The sequence below is a fragment of the Camelina sativa genome, chromosome 4 (assembly GCF_000633955.1).
Source record: "Camelina sativa cultivar DH55 chromosome 4, Cs, whole genome shotgun sequence".
Classification (NCBI taxonomy): Eukaryota; Viridiplantae; Streptophyta; class Magnoliopsida; order Brassicales; family Brassicaceae; genus Camelina; species Camelina sativa.
Window position 1 is genome coordinate 18,463,322 of NC_025688.1, and position 23,325 is coordinate 18,486,646.

Below are 23,325 nucleotides of genomic sequence, written 5' to 3' on the forward strand. Positions count from 1 at the left end.
TACATATTATCTTCTGAAAGGATTGGTAAGAATATCATTACAAACCTAACCCTAGATTGAGACAAGACAATTCCTTCGGGTTTTAGGAATTAGGACAACGAGTTCTGTTTTTCCAGAAAGTACATGCTTAGGGTAACAAAAGAATGAAAATAAAAATAGACCTTGGAACAGAAGTGTACCTATGGGATTGTTTATTCATCTTGACGCCGTGAAAGGGCTGAGGAAGAAGGTAGAAGGAGGATGCAAAGGAAGAAGAAGAAGAAGAGGCATCGTGAAGTCCGCCGGTTCGAGATCAGCTACCTTTGAAGAGATCCCAGAAGAGGTGTTGATAGAGATTCTGGCAAGATTACCAGCGAAGTCGGTGATGAGGTTCAAGTGCGTGTCAAAGCACTGGTCATCCCTCATCTCCTCCCGATATTTCACCAACCTTTTCTTCCAAGTGTCATCACCGAAGCGAGAACCGCGTGTGTTCATGTTTCTTTCAGACATTAACGAACACCATAATTGTGCGTTGCTTTCAAATAATAAATTGGAATCGGACTCTTTCCCGCACCTCAACCAAGATCTGACCTTGCCGGGAATGGAAGGGTGCTTTGTAAACGCACTTCGTGGCTTAATGTGTTTCAGAGTTGGGCGAGAGGTGCTTTGTAAACGCATTTTGTTTGTCTTTTTTGAGACTATATTTACTTTCTCTATTCATTACACATTAGCTTCAAATATATATCTCCAATGGCAAATATAACCTTGTTACACATTAGCTTATAATATATATGTTCTGAAAGCATCAGTAAAAATGTAATTCCTAAGCTAATGCTGGATTTATTCGTTAGATAAAAAAAAGTTAAAACTGTACATCTCCATAAAAACTGTATCTCCTCATTTTACTACATGTCAATGATATATCACAAGTGACCAAAGTGAATCCGAATATGAGAATTGAATAATTCTGTAAACATGTGATAAAAATAAAAGTAATAATGTATATGCTTATTATTAGGCTCGTTGCAACAAGAGTGTTACATGACTACATCGTACTTTTATTTTATGAGCCAAACCAACCAGCAAGATACCAGTTTCTTTTTCAGTTGGAGTGGATGCTACTGTATTGGATTGATTCGGTCCATATATGTCTTCTAAGTTCTCATGGACTATTAAAGGTATAAAGCCTTCATGACTTTACGATTTCAAATCTGATTTTGGGCCTCAACGAATAATTTACGGCCCTAAAACTCTTCAAAATTCTCCCGCGCGCAAATTTTTTTTGTGTAACTAAGAAAAAGATGAATTGAGTTATAAGCTAAGCGTGCACGTTTATTTTAGGTGTCCGTTGGTGAGAGAGTGTTAGGATTAGTACTCTAGAAGTAGAGAATGGGATTTGCTAATGAGTTGGAGTGCCACGTGATGCAGCTGTTCACGGAGATGCAGGTCCGCCTTCACAAGCTCAGCAGGCATACCTCTTGGTCCAAAAGACAGATTCTCACCGCCTCCGCCAGTGAGACATGAAACCAACCATTCGCTTTGACGTATTTTGTAGATTCTTGGCACTTCTCCATTGTTTCTGTTATGTAATCTGTCACAGCTCTCATTCTTTTTGGCTTTATGCTTTGCTATATTTACTACATAGGCTATATATAATATAGCATTAGAATCAGAGTTTGTTTTACCTTTTACTTATAATTATCTGTGCCAACAACGACCTATGCACACAAAGGGATTGACGAACTATAAATCCATCTGTTAAAGTCTTGATGAACAAAATTCAAAGGTAAACTGGTTCTGTTTCTTGCAGCAGGTTAGCTACAAGTTTCCATTTACGTTGAAAGTTAAAAATCAAAAGGTTATGCATTAGAGAAGATATTGTAACCATAACTCTCTGAGGGAAAAATCCATCGAATTCAGGGCATCAAGATACACACAAACCCAGTTTTAGAAACAAAGCAAAACCGTAAAAAAAAAAAAAAAGAAGGCTAAATGTGAAGAGAGCTCACATGTCATCTCAAGATCCGGAAGTTCCAAAAAGACAGTAAAGATATGAGAGACTAAGATCATCAGGATGCAAGTACATCACTACTAGCTACTCACTGTATGATTTGGCGTCCAAGCGTGGGATAGCGAATCAAGTTGCTAACCTGAACAAAGAACATGATTCCAATTCACAATATATGAGATTGAAGATTTCAAATGACAACATGAGATTGCAGATTCCAATTATTCACACCATGAATCAAATCAACTGCATGAAAATTCCAAACTAATGCCGTACCAATCTCTTCTTCTCGTTTGATTGGAGCTTCCTAACCAGACTCTGAGTAAAGAGCATTACGGAGTCGCAATCATTCTGCCAAAACAAGTTGAAGATTTTGTTTCTTTTAGAGGGGATTCTTGTGAAATCGTATAAGCAACAAATGCACAAAAACTCACCACATTTGTCCTTTGAAGGATCCAGCGATCTTCAGAAGGAGAAAAGCCAGTCCTCTGAGTAACTGCAACCTACGAGAGATACAGAGAGAACATAGATGGATGATCCTAACTCCTAATCAGCAAAGCAACATAGATCGATCGATCAATCGATGATGATCCTGACTCAAATCGATCATGGAAAAAGCAAACTCCGGCTATATATATTCCAGTTCGAAAACCTAAGATCGATCGATGATCCTAATTGTGAAAAAGAGAAAGTAGAATAAGCAAACTCATCCCAGTCCGATACCGCTACCTCAGACCGATGATGATCGTAATCATGAGCATGCGAAGTTAGGTTTACCTGCGTCGAATCCATTGTAGCGAGCTGATGAATCGATCTGAGAGAGATGAAGATGATGATGAATTGAGCTGAGACCTGAGAGAGTGAGAGGGAGAGCGATTGAAACGAAACGAGAGAAGAAAGCTTCTAGAAAGAAACTGAACACGCTTTTTTCATTCTATACTATTCTGAATTTTCCTTTTTACCCCCCTCCGTCTCCCTTATATATATATATGCCGGGGTTTATAATTAATTTCCTTTTACACTTTAAGAACGTTTCTGTTATAGTCCACTTCATTAACAGCACAACTAAACGGGAGCTTAATCAATTATGAACTAAACGGGAGCTTTATCCATAAATCAAAGTTTAAGGAAGCCCTCAATCTTACCTTGTTTGATCACACATATTTACTTAGAATATATATATATATATATGTAACACATTTTCATTAATAATCTTAATCAGTAAATAAATGTTTATCAATAATAAACATTTCCATAGCAATTCACTATCAAGTTTTGTAGGAGAGTATACGGATAGAGAAACAAGAATAAAGCATCTCCAAATGGGGGAAGATAAAAAAGGATGCTTAAGTGGAGTTAGGAATTTTATAATATTAAATTTTGAAAATTGTTTGGTTAAATCGTTTTTTTTAAGAAACTGTAAAATTGTATGCCTCCAATGGTAGATCATAATTTTGGGTCTTTTAAAAATAATATTTTGAAAATTATAATTTTTTAGAAGTAGAATTTATTTTGTATAAATTTGTAAACATTTTTATATTTTATAAAACTTAAAAATTATTGTATTCTATAAAAGTTTAAACAAATATTACATAAAAGCATATTAAAAACAGATTACAAGAACATTTTGGCATTGAAGCTAACAATAGATTCACTAGTAACAGATGCACATTCTATCTGATTTAGGCGAGTCATTATGTCACTGAGTTTTACCTTAATGATGAGCAGAACATAGTACTTGGGACTGTTTTGTGAGAGTGACTGTGAAGCAATATTAGCAGCCTAGTCGACCACATGGCTGAATAGAGTTGGTCCCGCTAGAGCAACATTGCAAAGAGCACTCCCATAAGCTGCCATGATTCCTTCAACTCAAACAACCTGAAAAGGAAAAGAGAAGTTGAAGCCATGTGACACTTAACATGTACTTGGTAAGTTTGGAGTTGCGATCTCCTCTCTTAACATTGGAGTATGCAATGTTTCATGGTTCTGAAATTATAAAAGAGACAAAAGTTCCGTATAATCTATTTGTAATAATATACACCAGTATGCACACAATATACCAGTTCCAATATTAAAAAGGCAGAACCATTTTTATGTCTCGTAAGTTACCTCGTCGCCGTATGAAGCTTCATTCAAGTTAAAAGCATGGGACACAGAACCATCCGATGTTCTTCCTCCAAATCTCCAAGCAGGAAATCGCTTATCCGAATCATAAAACTGGATGACCTCTCCTACTTCCATAATAGCCTGATAAGAAAATAGAAAACAAATTATGTCAATACATTTGATAGATCAAGGGAAACCCCACACTGAAGAAACAGCAATGAGACGATGGTCTTATGAGTATTTATTATACTCAGAAGAAGCATATATTTTAAATGACCATATTTCTGTTATTTCTTTACCCGTTTGCTAGAGAACTAATCATGAACTTCTAGTCCAAGAAATTTCCTGATTTTAAGGATACAAATCACAAACAAAAAAAGTGATTCTACACAAAAAGATTGAAGGTGTAACATGGTACCTCAGACAGAACACAGGTGGCTTCTCCTAAGAACTCCTGGTCCTTGAGCTTTAATGTCTGCAAAGTTACACAGTATATTGAGGTGCAACAATTATAATCAAAATGCAAACTTATTATCCACTAGATTGTACTGTCAGTGAAAATATTACCTTCACAGGCACTTTATGATTTCTGGTATCAACATCATACACGTGAAAACTGAAAACAAAAAAAAAGTCATATAAGTTGACAGTATTCTAACGGTCAAACAATACTCATCAGAAAAGAATAGTTGGGTATTGAGGGGTGGCATACACTAATGTCTGAACAACTTCAAACTGAAAAGAGACTGTAATTTTCTCAATCCAACTTGGATTTAAGCTGTTAAGTATGACTTCAGTACGGCCAATTTCCTCAAGCTTCCCATCCTTTTTCCTCAGATACATGACAGTCATCGGATCACTCTACAAAAAAAATCCATCAACTTCTAAATTAATGGGTGGGTGCTATATGAAGTTTAAACAACAAGTATATGGTTTAGAAACAACTGAAAATAAGCAAGCAAGCATACAAAACTGAAGAACGTTTTAAACTTATCAAAAACCCACAGATTCTTATTGTAAATCAAAAACAAGGTTTCTTATCGGCGATCAAAGTATTCAAACAATAAGATCAATTTCCAATTCCCAAACTTCTAACATCATAGCATCCTAATTTCCTAAAATCAATTTCAGTTCGTTGAACCCTAATTTTTTCACATCAATTAACCCTAATGCATGACGATCCACAATTGATATCAGATAGATTCTTACCAAGATAAACATATTAAAGCATCATTGAACCAAACAATCGGAGATGTGGCCACTTGAATCTCCAATTTGGTGAACCAATATGCTTCCGATTTGATGAACCGAACTCGCCGAAGGTGCCATCCTCGGTGGAGATGATGATAAAGCCGGTGGAAGACGAGTTTCCCACGGTTTCTCCGGGTAAATTCGTCGGTCTCCGGCCTTTTTGCCGTTCATTCACAATACTGAGAGAGACGAGAGTGACGAGAGAGTCACGGGGAACCAACCCAAAAAAAACCAATCACAGCTTGACACACCCTCGATCCTTAGAGTTTAAGCTAAATAAAGCTACGATCATAATAAAATTTTAGCTCATTTAACTAAAAATAATCTCTTTTAATCAATACAATCCTTAGAACATCTTTAAAATGAGTTTTAAAATTGGATCCTAAAATTAAATAAAAAAGCCATATATCGGTTCAATATGTTGAGTAGAGATGTCAAATTGATTAACTCAACTCAGTTCAACTCATTACCTAATGAGTTTAGATTAAATGAGTTCATAGGTTGATAAATGAGTTGGGTTAACCTATGAACTCATTTAATCCTATAAGTTAAATGGTTAAATGATTAACTTATGTAAGTGAGTTCATACATTAAAACTAAACAGGAAGTACATCAAATATGTCTTGTGTTTTTCTTCAGATTCACTCACACAAAACACAAACCCACAATGACAACAATGAATATTTGTAGTCAGCGATACTCCACACTCTTGTATACGACGATGCTCCACACTCTTCTTAGAATGAATATTTGAGTAACATGACAAGCAACTTCGACCAATGATCGCTGACTACAAGTAGATTCAGATGTTCAAGCTGATTGAAGTCAATAGCAACACTAAACACAGACTGCACACGTGAAAGAGAGTAACAAAGACAAACTAAGCTTCTCTTCTCTCTCACTCAAATTCATTCAAGCAAATAATTTATGTTGATCATGAAAAAATCACAGACAAAACAAATAAAACTATAAGATGAAAAAATCACAGACAAGTCATAGAGCAAGCAATCTAGTTTCCTATTATAATCTAAGTCATTCAAATCTCCAAATCAAGAGAACAAGCCACATAGATACCACAAACACCCAGAAAAAAATCAAAACCCAGAAAAAATCAAAACCCAAATATCAAAAATAGTCAATTTGTTTCTAAAACCCAAAAATCTAAAAGAGAAACAGACAGAGAGAGGAAGAGAGAGAAGAAACAAACTTGAACTTGATTATATCATTTGTAGATACCTAGTTAATCATCTACTAGGGGTAACCCATGAACTCGAAGATGAGAGAAGAGAACCGGCTGCAAATGTTCACGGCGACGAAGATCCAACTCTCAAATCACGATGAAGGTGTGTTTTGAGAAAAAATCAAAGCATTAATCGGTTTATTCATTTTGATTGGTTTACAGATTTTTGGTTATTTTAACCGGTTTAACCATTTAACTCAATAAAAATAGAATTGATAGATTAAATGGTTAACTATTACCCATTACAACTCAACTTGTTTGATCCACTAAACCAATTAATTCATTAACTCATTTTATTCATTAACTCATTAAGATAAATTTTGTTAATTCATTAGAGTTCATGAGTTAGATTGAGTTGAGTTGATCCATGAAACTTAACCCATTTTGACACGTCTAATGTTGAGTATCGATTTTATCGGAAGCATTTTGAGCAAGTCATTTTCAATCCATGAGCAACCCAACATGGCGTTATGGGATTGGAGGATGGGTAAATATAAAATGTAATTTTTTTTTCCTATTTTCTTCTTTCTTTCTTCCCTGACTCTCTCTCTTCTCTCTCGACAATTTCTTCATTCGGCGATTTCTACGATTTGTTGTTTTAAAAAAAAAAAAGCTTGGAGCTCTTCCTCCGGATCATTCTCGAAATGGGTCTGTGTTATTCAGTAGATCGAACCACTGGGAAGGAAACAGGAGAAACCAGCACCACCGCCTCTGCGACGGAGACGGCTGACGAGAGATTAGGCTCCAGACGGTGGCGGCGGCCGAGATATTTAATGGGCGGCGGCGAAATCGAACAGGTTTTGGGTCGCTTTGTTTCCAATGGTTCTAGTAAGGTGGCATTTCTTTACACTCAGCAAGGCAAGAAAGGGACTAACCAAGACGCCATGCTTGTCTTTGAGGTTCGTTTTTTTATATCTTTCTAAAAATGATCTTTTCAATCTGTTTTTGCAACACTTTTGGATTTTGATTATTATTCACATAACAATTTAGGGTATTGTGTTCCTCATTCGATTAAGTGTTGTTCAATGTATGGAGAAAGCTACTTGGATGATCCAGAACATGATTACATTATTCTTATGTTGCTAAGTGCTTAGGAAGAGAGAGAGAAACTTGGAATGATGCATGACTATTATCAATTTCTGGGACCATTACAAAGCTTAGAACTTTGAAGATTGAGATGGCTGTGTTTGTTTGTTCTTGTGTTGTCTTAAGTCTTTGACCTGTTTCTGCAGAAACCAGAACTTCTGCTCGAGAGATGATACAGTTCAAAACTCTTCTTTTCTTGCAGTCCATGAAGAGAATCTGCAAAGGAGAATATAATAATGTTGATCCACGTAACACAGAATGCTTGAAACTCGTGGAAGAATTTGAAAAGGTACAAACAAACACGCTCATGGAAATTTTAGGTTATGTTCTGTTTCTGTCTACCTAATAAAACTCACCACTAATTCAGACTTTTGTTGTTATTTATAGTGCATTGATAGAATAAACGAATCACATATAATAGCGCCAGACTGTGAAGAGAATCAAGAGACACCTCCTGATTGCTATGTAATCCAACTTGCCTTCTCTCAACTCAATTGAAAATGACCTCAGAATCGGAACAAAGCGGGTTAGTGAAGAAGAATGATTTGCACATCAAAGGTACAGAGGAAGAAGAAGTGCAGAAATCTGAGTCCGTTACTACTATGGATGAGCAATGGTGTGAGCTAAATCCAAAGTGGATAAGATACTCGCCGACGTGAAAGCTGATAACGTTACGGTGGTTCCAACTCACAATCACTGCTTCTGGGCCGATTACATGGTCGTCGCCACCGGAAGATCCGATTGGCACTTAAAAAAACATCGCTCAAGCATTAGTCTACAAGGTACACACTTCTTCCACCTTCCTCTGTCGTTATGATTGTTTGATTTGGGTTTAGCCAATTTTGTGAATTCGATATGTTTGGAATTGACAAGTAGCTCTGTTTTGTAAAATCTGTTATTTTTGTGAACATTATATAGAGTGATCAAATGGTTTCTTTCACAGGCCAAGCAAAAGCAGAAAGGAGCAAAACATATAATGCTGCCTTCTGTGCAAGGGTACGATAGCAAGTGGGTTGTCATAGACTACGGTTCGTGTGTTCATGTTTCTTCTATCTACACAAAAGTGTTGATTTTTTTTTTTATACTTCTTTGGAGTTGTGTTTGGCTGTAATTCTCTGGATACCGTGTAGGCAAGTTTGTAGTCCATGCACTTGATGTTCGTGTGTTCATGTTTCTTCTATCCAAATGAGAACAATGATGAACTTCCCGAGATGTTCTTGATTATGTATATACTTTGATTGATTATCTTCATTTCACACTCTTATATATAGATAGAGTATATACTTTGATTGATTATCTTAAAAATTAGAGTTTGATAATTAATAAACATTAATTAAAAATTATTATTTAAATGATTGAGCAATTTTCTTTAGGTTCTCTAGTGGAGAGATGATTTTGCTTAAGTTCTCTTAGGGGGGTGTATTGGAACAAAGATTTTAGAGGATTTTGTGGAGTTTGTATGTTTTGGTGTTTTGAGAAATTTGAGTAGTGTTTTAGGATATTTAGGTAGATTTGTTAGATTTTTTATCTAAATGATTGTTGATTAGGTGAGATTTACCGGAGTGATTTAGGAAGACTTTGGGTGATTGTGAGAATTTTTTTTTAGCATTAAAAAAGAGGAAACAATTTTCTTTTTAGAATTTTTTTTGTAGCACTCTAGATGGCTTCAACATCATCGAGTGATGCAGATGCAAGAACAAGTTCAGTGTAATTCTTGAGTCTTGCCTTCTTCTTCTCCTTTTGCAATCTAAAATCCTCTTTTTTGCTTGCTCTGTAGCTGTTGGGACTCTTTGTCCTCTTGCACAATCTCTTGGATACACACTTATCTGCACAAACAATCTCCTCAAGCAAATTAGTGTTATTGTAGAAAGAAACTTAACCAAAAGCTAACAGAGAATAGTAAGAGCTCAACAGCTTCTACATTCGACAATGTTGTGGTTATAGAACATCATACATACAAACAAAATACCTTCATCGTAAATACAACTATACAAGCATAACCTAGAAACATTACAGAACTAAATCCGAAGTGAAAGCTAGAGAGCTTTTAATTTCAGCACTTCATGTTTAACAACATCATTCATGAATCAATCTCCTCAACCAATATAGATTTATCCTAACACAAGTAGAAGTCCACCTGAATAATCGATATCAAATATCAAACATAACTAAAGAGTAGAAAGAATTGGAGAAGAGAAGTTTGAACCTAACGAAGAACAAAATTGGGTTTCTCTTCAGTTCCTTTTTGTTTTTTGTTCAATGGATCAATGGAGAGAGAGAGACANCTCTTGCACAATCTCTTGGATACACACTTATCTGCACAAACAATCTCCTCAAGCAAATTAGTGTTATTGTAGAAAGAAACTTAACCAAAAGCTAACAGAGAATAGTAAGAGCTCAACAGCTTCTACATTCGACAATGTTGTGGTTATAGAACATCATACATACAAACAAAATACCTTCATCGTAAATACAACTATACAAGCATAACCTAGAAACATTACAGAACTAAATCCGAAGTGAAAGCTAGAGAGCTTTTAATTTCAGCACTTCATGTTTAACAACATCATTCATGAATCAATCTCCTCAACCAATATAGATTTATCCTAACACAAGTAGAAGTCCACCTGAATAATCGATATCAAATATCAAACATAACTAAAGAGTAGAAAGAATTGGAGAAGAGAAGTTTGAACCTAACGAAGAACAAAATTGGGTTTCTCTTCAGTTCCTTTTTGTTTTTTGTTCAATGGATCAATGGAGAGAGAGAGACAAGGACGAAGAGAGAAGAGAAAGCTAAAGAGGTCTTACCTCTCGTGGTCTCACGATGCAGTTTATTTTTGTGGGTATTTTTCTTTGTTTTGTTTTGTTTTTAATTCCTTCAAATACCACCTCTCGTGGTGTGATTGTTTTGTTCATATTTTTCAACTACAAAAGTATCCAAAATCACTCAAAATCCGTTTTCAGTATTTTTTTGAAAATTATTTGTTTAGTTTGAATAACAGTAGATTTGATATGACTTTTAAAAATACTTAATTGAATAACAAGGTATTGTGAATGATTTTGGATAATTTTACATAAATTTCATTTTTAATAACATGGGATTTGAGAACAGATTTTAAAATTCTGATTTGAATAACATGTGATTTTAACAAAACTCCAAAATCTTCTAAAATTTCAGTTCCAATATACCGTCCTTAGAATTGTTTTAATTAATTTAGTTTAATTATATAATTAATTAATATGTGAGTAACGTACGAAGGTTGCTCCAATAAAGATGGTCTTAACACCTTTTTTAAGCACCACCGTTCAGGTCAAAAAAAGCTTCGAGATTTGCTTCTTATACTAAACTAATAACTAATAAGAGCTTCTTCCGTTACTTTTTGGAATGACGTCGTTGGTTATTCCACAAAGTCTCAGACCGGTTTGATTAACTCATCTAATCCACTCGTACCGATTTCAGCTTGAATTGAACCATAAACCTTCCCTGCCTGGTAGAGACTCTCTCTCAACTCTTCAAAGTAATGAGCCTTTTTTTTTTCAACGGACTAAGCCACAAATCCAACTTGTACTTTCTATTCCTCGGAATCTTCAGATGAGTGACTTTTTTTTTTTTTTGGCAAACCTTCGGATGAGTGACTTGGCTTCCGTTATTTCAATATAACTAGGACAGACTTAGGGTTATGCATATGTTCTGTTTTTTTTGTTGTTGTCTCTTGTTGTTTGGAACAGATCTGCGAGAAGAAAACCAATGGGATTGTTTATTCGTCTTGCCGCCGTGAAAGGGCTGAGGAAGAAGGTAGAAGGAGGATGCAAAAGAAGAAGAAGAGGCATCGTGAAGTCCGCCGGTTCGAGATCAGCTACCTTTGAAGAGATCCCCGAGGAGGTGTTGATAGAGATTCTGGCAAGATTACCAGCGAAGTCGGTGATGAGGTTCAAGTGCGTGTCAAAGCACTGGTCATCCCTCATCTCCTCCCGATATTTCACCAACCTTTTCTTCCAAGTGTCATCACCGAAGCGAGAACCGCGTGTGTTCATGTTTCTTTCAGACAATGAACACCTTTGTGCGTTGCTCTCTAATAATAATAACTTTATATCAGACTCTTACCCTCATCTCAACCAAGATCTGACCATGCCGGGAATGGGAGGCTGCTTTGTAAACGCACTTCGTGGCTTAATGTGTTTCAGAGTTGGGCGAGAGGTACGGATCTGTAACCTCACCACCAGGCAGCTCCTGAAATTGCCCCGAGTGAAATCTAACATTTTGGATGAAGCTGGAGGCGAGTTCCGTATGTGGAACTATTTTGGGCACGACTCTGTTCACGATGAGTACAAAGTGCTCAGCACAGTTTGTGAGGTGAATGAGGAAGAGAGAGTAGTGAGATCCGAGCATAAGGTTTTGATACTTGGTCTTGGAGCTTATTGGAGAAGCACTCAGAGCACAACTCCTCCTCCTCCTCCTCATCGTCCTTACTCTCAAGGTATCTCGATCAACGGTGTCTTGTATTATGGAGCTTGGGTTGACAAGAACACATGTGTGCTCATGAGTTTTGACTTGACTTCTGAGGAGTTCAGTTTGATTGAATTACCCATTGAGGCTAGCATTGTCTGGCATGTCCATCGGGCTAATCTCATGATCTACGAAAGTAAGATAGCTGTTTTCGAGTATTCACGTCTCATGACTGAATGTATTCTAGACCTGTGGGTGGTTGAGGATGCAGGGAAGAGTAAATGGTCGCATAAGGCTTTTGTTTTGCCTAGTCACCAGCTTATGCAATGCCTCAGTTTTGATGTATTGTTGATGCACAATACCGGTCGCAGCAGAGAGCTCAGGTTGTCTGGGACAAGCATTGATAGAACTAAAGTATCATCAATACATGCTATTTACGATTTAGAAAAGAACGGTGTATCAAGAGGGGTTGTTATAGGGGCACTACACCCCAAGTTCTCTGGAACCCGGTCTTTGCATACCACTCTTTGGGATGATGTTGAGAGCATCATGTGTTTGAAAACCTTAAACTAATTTCAGCTTCTTCTCTTTTTTCTTTTGTTATATTACCTTCTGATCTATTCAATCTAATAAGCACATAACTTATTTTTATGTGGTCAAGCTCATCCTTTAGATATCTTAGAACAGAAATTTGTTATTGCATTTGTCTCTGGTCATCTTATACTATGAAATTACTCATGCAAGTATATAATAATCTTCATTGAGTCATTGGAAACCTCTGTTTGCGTTCTGACTTTTGTGTCCAGTATTCAAGCTTAGGAGGCTCAAGTACTATTTAGTGTTATGCATAAATCTGAGATGAATTCGAGAACAATGTTTTTGTCAAGTGTAACACAGATAAATATTTTCACAACACTTTTATTTATTTAACACTCCATATTTAATTTCTTTCAAAATAACTTTAACAAAATTTTTTTTCCCAAAAAAAAAAAAAAAAGAAACTTAATAGTAAATTTTTTGGAAAATAATTTCCAAAAAAAATCGTTGATAATAAATAAAATATATTAGCTTATCCACTCTCTCTTCCTCATCATCCCAAAGTCTCACAAACCCCTTTTTGAAAAAATGTCATCAGCTTATTATTGTTCCTCCGCCGTGGCTGTATCCGCCGCAGCCACCGCCTCTTCCTTGAATCCGTTATTCACCTCCCACTCCAATCTCCGACTCTTTTATCGTTTCACACCTAAATCCTTCAAACTCGTTGCCAGTTGCCCTAATCCGCTAATCCTCCATCCGAATACCCGTCGCCACCGCTTCTTCTGCACCGCCGATACCGAAGCTAACTCAGCCGAGAGCGAAATCGAAGCTTTACTAGAAGAAGACGACGACGACGACGTAGAAGATGAAGAAGAAGAAGTAGAGGACGAAGAAGACGCAGATGAGAAACAGACTACGCAAGCGAGTGTTGAAGAAGGAAGGCTTTACGTTGGGAACTTACCTTACACAATCACTTCCTCTGAGCTCTCTCAGATTTTTGGAGAAGCTGGCAATGTCGTCGATGTTCAGGTTTGAATTTGATGAGAGATTCTATCAAAAGTATCGATTTGATTTGGAGAGAGTTTAAGTTAAAGCTGGAAAAGATTGTGTTCTTTGTTGCACAGATTGTTTATGATAAAGTCACTGATAGAAGCAGAGGGTTTGGATTTGTAACCATGGGAACCATTGAAGAAGCTAAAGAAGCTATTAAGATGTTTAACACTTCTGTAAGTTCTCATCATTTTTGATCAAAGCTTCTGAAGAATGTTTCTGATCTCTTGTGTGTGTTGAGTTTGTAGCAAATTGGTGGTAGAACGGTGAAAGTGAACTTCCCGGAGGTGCCAAGAGGTGGAGAGAGAGAAGTAATGAGAACTAAAATCCGTGATAATAACCGGAGTTATGTAGACAGTCCTCACAAGATCTATGCAGGAAACCTTGGTTGGAACTTAACCTCACAGGGTCTTAAAGATGCGTTTGGTGATCAACCTGGTGTGCTTGGTGCTAAAGTTATCTATGAGAGAAACACCGGGAGGTCTCGGGGATTTGGTTTCATCTCTTTCGAGTCAGGGGAAGATGTTCAGTCTGCTTTGGCTACCATGAATGGAGTTGTAAGGCTTCTTCTTCTCTCTCCTTGTTTGGTTGGGGTGATTTGGGTTTGAGACTTGGGTTTGAGGCTCACTAGTTTTGGTTTTGGTTTTAGGAAGTTGAAGGACGAGCGCTGAGGCTGAATTTGGCTTCAGAGAGAGAGAAGCCCACTGTGTCTCCACCAACTGTAGAAGAAGGAGTAACTGAAGAGGCCAGTCTAGAGAGTAGTGAGGTGCTTACAAACGTCAGTACATGAAGAAGCAACATCACAATAGATTCCGGATAAGTTTTCAGACTGATCAGCACGAGGGCCAAAAGCGAAAATTTTGTTGTCTTTATAAATGTATTGTTGTATTCTACTAAGAAGAAGACAATATATGAGATAGAAAACAAGAGACCATTTGTTGTAATGCGTTTAAACCCATAAGTAGTGTAATGTAACGACATATCTTGATTCCAGTAAACTGCAATTTTTGTCATGATTACTGGCTAGTCAGTCTCGTTGTGCCCGGAAAGCAGAGCATCTGCAGCAGCATCCAAATCCTGAGGGAAGAAGACCCTGCAGAAATATTGACAAGCCATCAGGACAAAACCATTTACATAAGAACAGTTCTTTATTTTCTGTGACGAAATTATGTGAAACTGAAATAGAGAGAACACGCCTGCAAGTGTTGTGGTACAAGGTTGAGCTAACTTGATTTATATCACCAAGTCCTTTATAGCCAGCCACCACCTCAAGAACTTGCCTGGAGATGAAAATGAGCGTCTTAGAAGTGTGCCAGAGACTGAATAATATTTTAAGGATTTGGCAAGGGTTTTCTCAAAGCTTCACTCACCGAACTAAACAAGGCTCGTTACGGCCTTTGACAAGAGATTCTTGATCATACTTCTCTTTCTTCTTGGAAGGCCAAGTCGATTTTACAAACTTCATCCCGGCGTGTGTGTTTTTGATGTCACAATATGGAGAATCTGTTTCGATCATCATCCTCTCTACTGGTATTCCTTTCATTACATCAAGATTCTCAGCTGTTTTCAACGAGCACCCGTTCACACCTGCCAATAGAATCACATACAACAAAACAAAAGACCAGAACAACAATTCAAGATATTCTGAACAAATGTGATCCTATAAAAGCCAAGAAGAGCTAAAGCCTAAAGGCATAGTTTTTAATGGGAAATAGTGGAAGTCTTTACCAAGGTACATTTTATCGAAAGAGAGAAGCTTATCACGGTCCAATGCACTACCAGTAAATGAATGAGCAACTCCTCCAGTGAACCTGATAGTGAATCATGAACTATAGATTAAGATGACTAAAAAAAATGCAATCCAGGAAGTTTATCTAAACCCAAATCGAGAAAACATTAGCTTGGCATGTTCACCTGTTCTTGTTTCTCTCAACAATTTCACAGAAATCTTCAGCGGCTGCTCGCATGTGTAGGAACATCGGTAAATTTGTAGCGTATGCTAATTCAAATTGCTTCTCAAAATACCTTTCTCAACAAAGAAAACGTGGAAGATATTGTAAATAGAGAAAGACATAAACCAATTTAAACATGATCAAACCTACTTCTTCTGGATATCAGCAGAGCAGAACTGAAGCCTATCATAATCCAATCCACATTCACCAATTGCTACCACCTAAATTAATCATAAAGAACAAGAGTGTTCTGTTAATGGTTTACGAAAGCGATATGAACCTAATCTATTTGAAGTATCTTCTACATTAGAAGTAGCACCTTCCCTTTCTGCATTCCTTCTTTGGCTAATGAAAAAAGATCCTGGTAATGCTTTTCTGGATCGCCGCTCTCTTCAAACTCCTGATGGACAAACAAATAGATGACATTTAAAGAACACAGAAGTTTAGAGTTTAGATTACAAGAAACTCTTGAGTTTTTAAAAACAACAACAACAACAACAAAAGAAACTGACATTGCATCTAGTTGGATGAACACCAACAGTGCAAAACAGCCTACCTGCAAAAATGCACATCCACCATCAAAAACTTATAAAAAGATTAAAACTTTCTGACAGAAACAAAAAAAAAACAAACAAACCATCAGTTTCAGCAATTGCAAGAGCTTCCCTTGATTCTTCCAGTGACCCACCAGTCACCTGTTCAAGATAAATTAATCGAATTCTATCACTTATAAAACATTCAGACAAAAAGAATAGATAAAGAGTGACTCAACTATGATTCTATCGACTCCAGCAGACCAAGCTCGGTTCAAGACAGTGGCAATATCGGGAACATGACAGTTCTTCCCATGGTAAAGCCCCTTGAACATCCCATCTGTTTCAATTAGACCCCCCCAAAAATAATTAAATCATATGTTCAGTACAATAACTTGATCAGAGAAGGATATGATCACAAAGTGTTTGTGGAAATGCCTCAACTAACCTGTGAAGTTAACGGCTATGTCTGATCTTACACAAACACATCAGAAAGCAAAAAAGAAACAACAGATAGGTTTCAACAGAATCTTCATACATTAGAAAGAAGAGAATCAATCGAAGAAGTGTTTCCCAAAATTTGACTTGCCTATCATCTTCAACGACGCCATTGCGAGACAGACAATGGCACAACGCAACCTTTTTTTTTTTAATCCTTCTACTACTAAATGGGCTTGTCCCGAAGCCCATTTGTTTAAGTCAATTTTATTTTTTTTCCTTTGTATAAAAGTAAAATTTTATGAATACAAACATTTTAGTAATGCTACAACATTAAATGAGCTATAAGAAATTAAAATAAAATCATTTATAAATAGCTATGGTTGAAGCACCTATTGTAGCATTAAAAAGACTCATTATTTCATTTGAAAAAAAATAATATAAATGTGCTATATTTATTGTAGGTGTTGTCTACCATAAGTGGGGCTGTCATATAGCTACCATTTATAAAAACGCTATTCAAAACGTATTATAGCGATTCTCTTGCTAGTAATGTGGACTTTTCTTGTATTGCAACATATACCATTACAAAATGCTTAACAAAAAACACCACAATTAGAACCACAACCGCCACCACTAAAAAAGGATGATCTTGAGCCACAGAAGCTTGAGGGGGCGAACCTCCATCTCCACCATCATTACTGATCTCGTAACGCTTAAAAGCGAATACCAATAGTAGAACCCCCCAACACACCACCATTATAGTCAAAAGCAAAACTGCAAAGCAAATCCAGTTGCACGTGTTCTTCTGATAACCGCCCCTTGACAAGACGGTCAGCACCGGACCGAACAAGCGAGCTAGCTCGTTTTTGACATTGCCTTCAATATCATCAAGCTGTTCACCCTGGTGAACAACCAACACAGCCATATCTAGCTCTTTAAGGTTCTTGTTCACTTCCTCTACGTCGTGGTAAAACTTGTCGAGATTAATCCCACTGTCACAGCTTCCGCCGGAGTTTTTCGCCTTTGTCATCTCGATGCTGTGTGAGTGCGGCTGAGACGAATCGTCCGCGATGGAGCGGTTGAACGAGCGGGAGAGAAGATTGTTCATGTCTGAAGATAGAAGAGCTGACCAAAAAGAAAAGATCTTTGATCGGAATATTGTTTGTTACGTGTGTGATCATTATATAGATTATTACGTACCGAACATGTAAAGAAAAGTCCCTTATACATATGTACAACGCTGTTTTGAAATTTAAGGTTGCTGCTTTTGTCAATAAGGTTTAGCTAACCGGGTTTTCTTGTGAGCTGAGCGAACAAAAGACACGTTTTTCATTTAACATATCCATTTTAACTAAACCACATCGAGTACCATTTAACTGAACCATTTATGATGTGTAGTTGTGTACGGGAAAATCTGAAAAAACCGCAATCTATTTTTTTTCTTTCTCTTATGCTGCTGATGATCGAGTCTCACAAGAAAAATACAATTTTGATGTTGGTGTTGTTGTTGCAATTTCTCGGTGGGTTTGGGATTGTTTAAACCGGACGGTTTGGCTAACTTAACAAGGATAAGGCTATGAATGTGATGTATTGAAATTAAGGCAAAGTGGAAGATTTTACAAATTTAGATTAGTACTAGTCGCCGATGAAAATTAAGACGGATATGTTTGAATTCGTACATTAGAAAGAATAAATCAATCGAACAAGTGTTTCCCAAATTTTGACTCGCCTATCATTTCAACGACGCCAAAACACAGCACAACCTTCTTTTCAATCCTTCTATTATTAAAGGGCTTGTGTCAAAGCCCATTTGTTTGAGTCATTTTTTTAAAAAATGATGTATAAAAGTAAGATTTTATTCACCAAAAAAACATTGATTTGAGTTTCCAGAGCTTATTAAAGAAACAATAGCAGAACATAACACATCTTTTTGTATGCATGTAAATTTTTTGATATATATATCATAACACATCTGTTTTGATATATTTTTGAAAAGAATGTAAAATTTTGTTTGATTATAAGGGCGGTCAAACTAATCTTTAGCTGATTATGAAATGTGTGAATTAATCATAATGTAATTCATGGAAAAAATTCATAATCAAACAAAAATAAAATCTGTCTGAAGCATTATATATACAGAACCAACAAAAAAACCATTGCAAAAGATAATTATCAAAAACAATCTCAAAACATAGATAGGCCAAATGCATAGACCGAGAAAACCTAGCTCATAAAAATGATTTAGCGAAGTAGCCGCCGGTTCACAGACGGAGGTGGCGGTGGCAGAGCTTGAACTGGAGTAGCTTGACGAGGCGAACCTCCACCACCCCCACCATTACTCTCCCAAGGCCTAACAGTAAACACCACAACTAGAACCACAATACTAATCAAAAGCAAAATGGCAAAGCAAGTCCACTTGCGCGTATTCTTCTGATAAAACCGTGCCTTGACAAGCCTGTCAGCACCGGACCGAACAAGCGAGTTAGCTCGTTTGACATTGCCTTCAATATCATCGAGCTGTTCACCTTGGTGAACAACCAACACAGCCATGTCGAGAAACACCTGGTGCAACTCGTTTAAACTCTTCTCAATGTCTTTCACCGCGTCGTGTCTCTCTTGTATCTCGTTGATAGTGTCCAAAATCCTACCACGACCTTGTTCTTGTATCGTTTTTTGCAAAAATGTTTCACTCTCTCCTGCAAATTTTTAATTACAAAATTTATCTTATCAAAATCATTACTAATTTTTAACCAAAAAAAAAAAAAAAATCATTACTAATTTAACCAAAATATTCCCAATTATAAACTAAACCTCAAAAAATTACAATTATCGATTATTAACAACTTACGCTATTTTCGTGCTCTCTAACGTTTCGAATTTAAAATTTGAAATAAAACAAAAAGATTTTTAATTTATAGAAATTGTTACCTGTGGAGATGAGGCGATCGACGGTATCTTCGTCGGGATTTTCTCCGGTGACGGTGAAGTACATTCTCATAATAGTCTCTCTGTACTCAGTCGAGATTTTCTCTCTCATTCGATTAAAATTTTCCATAGCATCTTTAAGCTTCTTCCTCAACCCGTTAACCACCGAAGTCCTTTGCCGGTCAGACGACGAACCCGGTCCACACTCCGGTAAACCCCGGTTCACTTCATTAGCCCGATCCAAAGCCTCGAGGTTCCCTTTCACGCGCGTCGCAGTCTTAAGCGCAGCAGACACGTCAGCGTCCATCTTCTCCTTTAACTCCTTTACGGCCTTAGCGTTATGAAGCGTCTTGCTCTGTTCGTGGCTCGATCGGAGGTTGTGACAGAGACGATCGAGCTCTTTAAGGTCCTCGTTTACTTCCTCTACGTCGTGGTAGAACTTGTCGAGATTGTACCCGCCGTGACCGGTTCCGCCGGCGGAGTTTTTCGTCTTTGGCATCTCGATGCTGTGTGAGTGCGGCGGCGATGAATCGTCGGCGACGGAACTTTTGAACGAGCGGGAGAGAAGATCGTTCATGGCTAAAGAAGATCTTCTTAGATTACGGAAAATTCAAAAGCGAGTTGAGAAAAAAAAAAGATCTTTGATCACAATATTGTTTGTTACGTGTTATGTAGGGTTTATTACCGAACATGTTAAGAAAAGTCCGATTGAAAACGCGGTTTTGAAATTAGGGGTTGCTGTTTTTGTCAATAAACTTCACCTAACCGGGGTTTTCTTGTGATCGAACCGAAACACGTTTCTTTACAAACAAATCCATTTAACTAAACCATTTGGTTGGTTTAACTAAACCACGTCAAGTATCAGAAATTTTAAAGTGTGCTGACTCGGTCAAATTTCACGACCTAGTCTCACAATAAAATACAGTTCTTGATGTTGGTGTTGCTGCAATTTCTTAGTTGGTGGGTTTGGGATTGTTTAAACCAAACAGTTTGGTTAACTTAATTGAATAGCTGAACTTAAACCGGACCAGAACTTTCCAGGATAAGGCTATGAATGTGATGTATGCCTTGAAAATTAAGGCAAAGTCGAAGATGTTAGAAATTCAGATTAGTAGTAATAGTCGCCGAAGACAATTAAGACGGATGTTTGAATTCGTCGATGTCCATTTCTTAATTTATAATGCTAATAGTATTAGTTAATGACATATTTCTTCTAGGGGTGAATTGATTAGATAATTATAGTCTTTTTTGTCCATCCATTTGGTAGTTTCTTTTTTTTTTCTCCATTTTGTCGATACAGTAGTTGAAACTTTAAAGGTTAGACAAAATTAAAGTAAACAGGTTAAACTGAACTCAAAACATACCTATTTATGTAGAATTGATAAAATTTGTATCATCTACCATATAATGCAAACTTTTGAACTCTATTAATAAATGGTGAGGTAGTGAGTAGCGGCGATAAACACAATCTAAAATTGCGTTTTCATTCGTATTAAGAAGCCCAAATAGGCCCATTATAATCTCCTTAAAGCCCATTATGCAACCTTATACCGTCGATTCGACCGACACGCGAAGGAGACGACGACGAGTGACGAAGCAGCAATGGGGAAAACTTCGGGAGCGAAACAGGCGACTGTGGTGGTAGCAGCGTTAGCGTTCGGGTGGTTAGCCATAGAGATCGCTTTCAAGCCTTTCCTCGACAAATTCCGCTCCTCCATTGACAAATCTGACCCATCCAAAGACCCCGATGACTTCGAGTCCGACGTCCCCGCCGCCGCTACTACTAAGACCCCGTCCGACGAGGGTTTGTAAAATTAGGGTTTTTAGCAGATCAAAGAGATTTTGCTGATTTCAATCTTATATCTGTTTCGTGTATTGATGAATCTTTTGGGTTTAGTATGTACCAAAAAATCAAAAACAGTTGCGTTACTCAATTGGCCTAATGTTTTTTTTGGAAATTTCTGCTGTAATCTTGAATCTATGATTTTTTAATTGCATAACGAGAAGCCTTAATCTCTAACCAATACTTAATACATGTTCTGTTACACATTTTAGAAACTGTTGTATCTAGTTTCAAGCTCAGAGTCAGAACCATCAAGGTAGAAGAAGAGACTATGAATCCAGTTACCATGAACTGACTCGTTTTCATTGCTCATTTTTGCTATAATCTTGAATCTACGATTGTTTCAAGTTCATATCGAGAAGCCTTAATCTAACCAATGGCTTCAAGATGGTAAACCTGACAATTACAAGATTGGTTTTTGATGGTAACCATATAAGATATATGCAGAGGGAGATGAGACGACCATAACTTCAAAAGTCATGGGGATTTTTAAACTTTGTCAGACATAAGATAGATGTGTATTGATTTACATCTTTTGTAACAAAACAAAACAAAAAAAAAATTCATTACGTTTTGTCCTAACACCTTTGTAGTTAACAGAGATGTCTATGTTCTCGTGAAAAGCTATGATCTACATTTTGTAATGTGTCGGATCTACACCGAGCTCAAACAATGATAAGAAGACATCATTTTGGCACAAAAGAAAACAAAAATAACTATGTTTGTTTGTCCTAACACCTTTGTAGTTAACAGAGATGTCCATGTTCTCGTGAAAAGCTATGATCTGCATTTTGTAATGTATCTGATCTACACCGAGTTCAAACAATGATAAGAAGACATCATTTTGGTACAAAACAAAACAAGATAACTATGCTTGTTTGTCTTAACATCTTTGTAGTTAACATAGATGTATATGTTCTCGTAAAAAGCTTTGATTTGCATTTTGTATTGTCTTTGCTCTATACCGAGTTCAAACAAATGATAAAAAGACACTGAAGGAGCTTTCACTGTCTTTTTTTCATACATTGAGAGACGACGGCTTAAACTAAACACCTCTCTCAATGGATACTAACTTAGAAGTTAGAATACACAGACTTCTCACTGTTTGAAGTAGGGGAAACGACCAATTCTCCCATGAACTTAGTTGCTTTATCGTATTTCTACACAAAATTTTCGAGTGTGCTTAAAATTATACGAACTAATATATAATTTGAATTTACTACATAAACTATATAAATGCGGTCAAAACCTACAAATCAGAAAATGTCGTTAATTAAACATTTAGTGTAGCTGACTGGTAGGGCCGGTCCTTGAATTTTGGTGGCCTTAAACATATTTCACTAATTTGATTTTTCATATGAAAACTAATAATTTTTTTTTCACTAAAATACTAAAATATAGTAAAAAGCCATTTAAAAAGTTATTGAATTTTTTTGACAATGTAAAACAATCTAATAGCCACGTTAAATCAAATAATTTATTAAATATTATAATATATAGTAGCCAAACTAAATCAAATATTTCGAGATTTTATTGTTAAAAATATGAACTAAACGAAAATAATAATAAATTAATAGAAAAAATTCGACTACTCCAACAAAATAGAAAGAAACAAAAATAAATGTAAAAAAAATGAAGAACATGCAAGGCTTAAAGATTTGAACACAAGACATTCAATACAAATGCACAATACTTAACCAATTGATCTACACAAACTCTTTAAAATCTCTCCTAAAATATTTCTTATTTAGTGTGGCCTAAAGCAAATGTTTTGGCTACTTTATGAGAAGTCTTGCAGCACATTTGGTATTGAGTCGGGTAAGTGTATGGAGAGGTCATTGGTTCGATTCTTTAGCTGTCATTTTTTCAAACAAATTAATTTTAGTGAAACTACGTCGTTTTGTATCTCGCAGTTGTTTAGTTC

The 23,325-nt window shown here is 36.6% G+C and overlaps 6 protein-coding genes across 8 annotated transcripts; 3 read left to right on the forward strand and 3 right to left on the reverse strand.

The window, feature by feature from the left end:
• LOC104781079 (putative F-box protein At3g52320) lies at positions 24–12,710 on the forward strand. Of its 2 annotated transcripts, XM_019244746.1 has the most exons (2): positions 24–640; positions 11,872–12,710. In XM_019244746.1, the coding sequence occupies exons 1-2, from the start codon at positions 182–184 to the stop codon at positions 12,691–12,693; spliced, it is 1,281 nt and encodes a 426-aa protein (XP_019100291.1). In that variant the 5' UTR covers positions 24–181; the 3' UTR covers positions 12,694–12,710. The 2 variants fall into 2 exon arrangements, with proteins under 2 accessions (XP_019100291.1, XP_010503978.1); XM_010505676.2 differs by lacking the exon at positions 24–640 and having other exon boundaries at positions 11,144–12,710.
• On the reverse strand, positions 3,557–6,702 carry LOC104781082 (protein BONZAI 3-like). Its single transcript, XM_010505678.2, has 6 exons — positions 5,303–6,702; positions 4,806–4,954; positions 4,661–4,709; positions 4,512–4,568; positions 4,097–4,234; positions 3,557–3,865 (listed from the first exon to the last, which is right to left on the reverse strand). The coding sequence occupies exons 1-6, from the start codon at positions 5,312–5,314 to the stop codon at positions 3,857–3,859; spliced, it is 414 nt and encodes a 137-aa protein (XP_010503980.1). The 5' UTR covers positions 5,315–6,702; the 3' UTR covers positions 3,557–3,856.
• LOC104781081 (probable protein phosphatase 2C 18) lies at positions 7,116–8,705 on the forward strand. Of its 2 annotated transcripts, XR_002037732.1 has the most exons (4): positions 7,116–7,483; positions 7,817–7,959; positions 8,058–8,452; positions 8,614–8,705. XR_002037732.1 is itself a non-coding variant. In XM_019244748.1 (3 exons), exons 1-3 carry the CDS (start codon positions 7,229–7,231, stop codon positions 8,166–8,168), a joined length of 453 nt encoding a protein of 150 aa, XP_019100293.1. In that variant the 5' UTR covers positions 7,116–7,228; the 3' UTR covers positions 8,169–8,360. The 2 variants fall into 2 exon arrangements, 1 of the variants encoding a protein (XP_019100293.1); XM_019244748.1 differs by lacking the exon at positions 8,614–8,705 and having other exon boundaries at positions 7,873–7,959; positions 8,058–8,360.
• On the forward strand, positions 13,191–14,705 carry LOC104781085 (RNA-binding protein CP33, chloroplastic-like). Its single transcript, XM_010505681.2, has 4 exons — positions 13,191–13,686; positions 13,782–13,883; positions 13,956–14,264; positions 14,357–14,705. Exons 1-4 carry the CDS (start codon positions 13,246–13,248, stop codon positions 14,495–14,497), a joined length of 993 nt encoding a protein of 330 aa, XP_010503983.1. The 5' UTR covers positions 13,191–13,245; the 3' UTR covers positions 14,498–14,705.
• Positions 14,557–16,856, reverse strand: LOC104781084 (putative deoxyribonuclease TATDN1). Its single transcript, XM_010505680.2, has 12 exons — positions 16,782–16,856; positions 16,641–16,661; positions 16,432–16,532; positions 16,297–16,354; positions 16,172–16,215; positions 15,979–16,059; positions 15,810–15,880; positions 15,622–15,732; positions 15,436–15,518; positions 15,078–15,294; positions 14,904–14,987; positions 14,557–14,800 (listed from the first exon to the last, which is right to left on the reverse strand). Exons 1-12 carry the CDS (start codon positions 16,801–16,803, stop codon positions 14,731–14,733), a joined length of 963 nt encoding a protein of 320 aa, XP_010503982.1. The 5' UTR covers positions 16,804–16,856; the 3' UTR covers positions 14,557–14,730.
• On the reverse strand, positions 18,689–20,224 carry LOC104781086 (syntaxin-122-like). The gene is made up of 2 exons (XM_010505682.2): positions 19,562–20,224; positions 18,689–19,329 (listed from the first exon to the last, which is right to left on the reverse strand). The coding sequence occupies exons 1-2, from the start codon at positions 20,133–20,135 to the stop codon at positions 18,875–18,877; spliced, it is 1,029 nt and encodes a 342-aa protein (XP_010503984.1). The 5' UTR covers positions 20,136–20,224; the 3' UTR covers positions 18,689–18,874.

Excerpts from the sequence above, each read along its gene's own strand:
- LOC104781079 (XM_019244746.1), top strand. The coding sequence starts at position 182 with ATGGGATTGTTTATTCATCTTGACGCCGTGAAAGGGCTGAGGAAGAAG. Across the intron at positions 641-11,871 it reads GTTTCAGAGTTGGGCGAGAG|GTACGGATCTGTAACCTCAC; the intron begins GTGCTTTGTAAA and ends GTTGGGCGAGAG.
- LOC104781082 (XM_010505678.2), bottom strand. Across the intron at positions 4,569-4,660 it reads ATCATAAAGTGCCTGTGAAG|ACATTAAAGCTCAAGGACCA; the intron begins GTAATATTTTCA and ends GTAACTTTGCAG. Across the intron at positions 4,235-4,511 it reads CCACCTGTGTTCTGTCTGAG|GCTATTATGGAAGTAGGAGA; the intron begins GTACCATGTTAC and ends TTTTCTTATCAG.
- LOC104781081 (XM_019244748.1), top strand. The coding sequence starts at position 7,229 with ATGGGTCTGTGTTATTCAGTAGATCGAACCACTGGGAAGGAAACAGGA. Across the intron at positions 7,484-7,872 it reads ACGCCATGCTTGTCTTTGAG|TCCATGAAGAGAATCTGCAA; the intron begins GTTCGTTTTTTT and ends CTTTTCTTGCAG. Across the intron at positions 7,960-8,057 it reads TCGTGGAAGAATTTGAAAAG|TGCATTGATAGAATAAACGA; the intron begins GTACAAACAAAC and ends TGTTATTTATAG.
- LOC104781085 (XM_010505681.2), top strand. The coding sequence starts at position 13,246 with ATGTCATCAGCTTATTATTGTTCCTCCGCCGTGGCTGTATCCGCCGCA. Across the intron at positions 13,884-13,955 it reads TTAAGATGTTTAACACTTCT|CAAATTGGTGGTAGAACGGT; the intron begins GTAAGTTCTCAT and ends TTGAGTTTGTAG. Across the intron at positions 14,265-14,356 it reads TGGCTACCATGAATGGAGTT|GAAGTTGAAGGACGAGCGCT; the intron begins GTAAGGCTTCTT and ends TTTTGGTTTTAG.
- LOC104781084 (XM_010505680.2), bottom strand. The coding sequence starts at position 16,803 with ATGGCGTCGTTGAAGATGATAG. Across the intron at positions 16,355-16,431 it reads CTGGAGTCGATAGAATCATA|GTGACTGGTGGGTCACTGGA; the intron begins GTTGAGTCACTC and ends TATCTTGAACAG. Across the intron at positions 15,519-15,621 it reads GTTGAGAGAAACAAGAACAG|GTTCACTGGAGGAGTTGCTC; the intron begins GTGAACATGCCA and ends ATTCACTATCAG.
- LOC104781086 (XM_010505682.2), bottom strand. The coding sequence starts at position 20,135 with ATGAACGATCTTCTCTCCCGCTCGTTCAAAAGTTCCGTCGCCGACGAT. Across the intron at positions 19,330-19,561 it reads CGATCGCCTCATCTCCACAG|GAGAGAGTGAAACATTTTTG; the intron begins GTAACAATTTCT and ends AAAAATTTGCAG.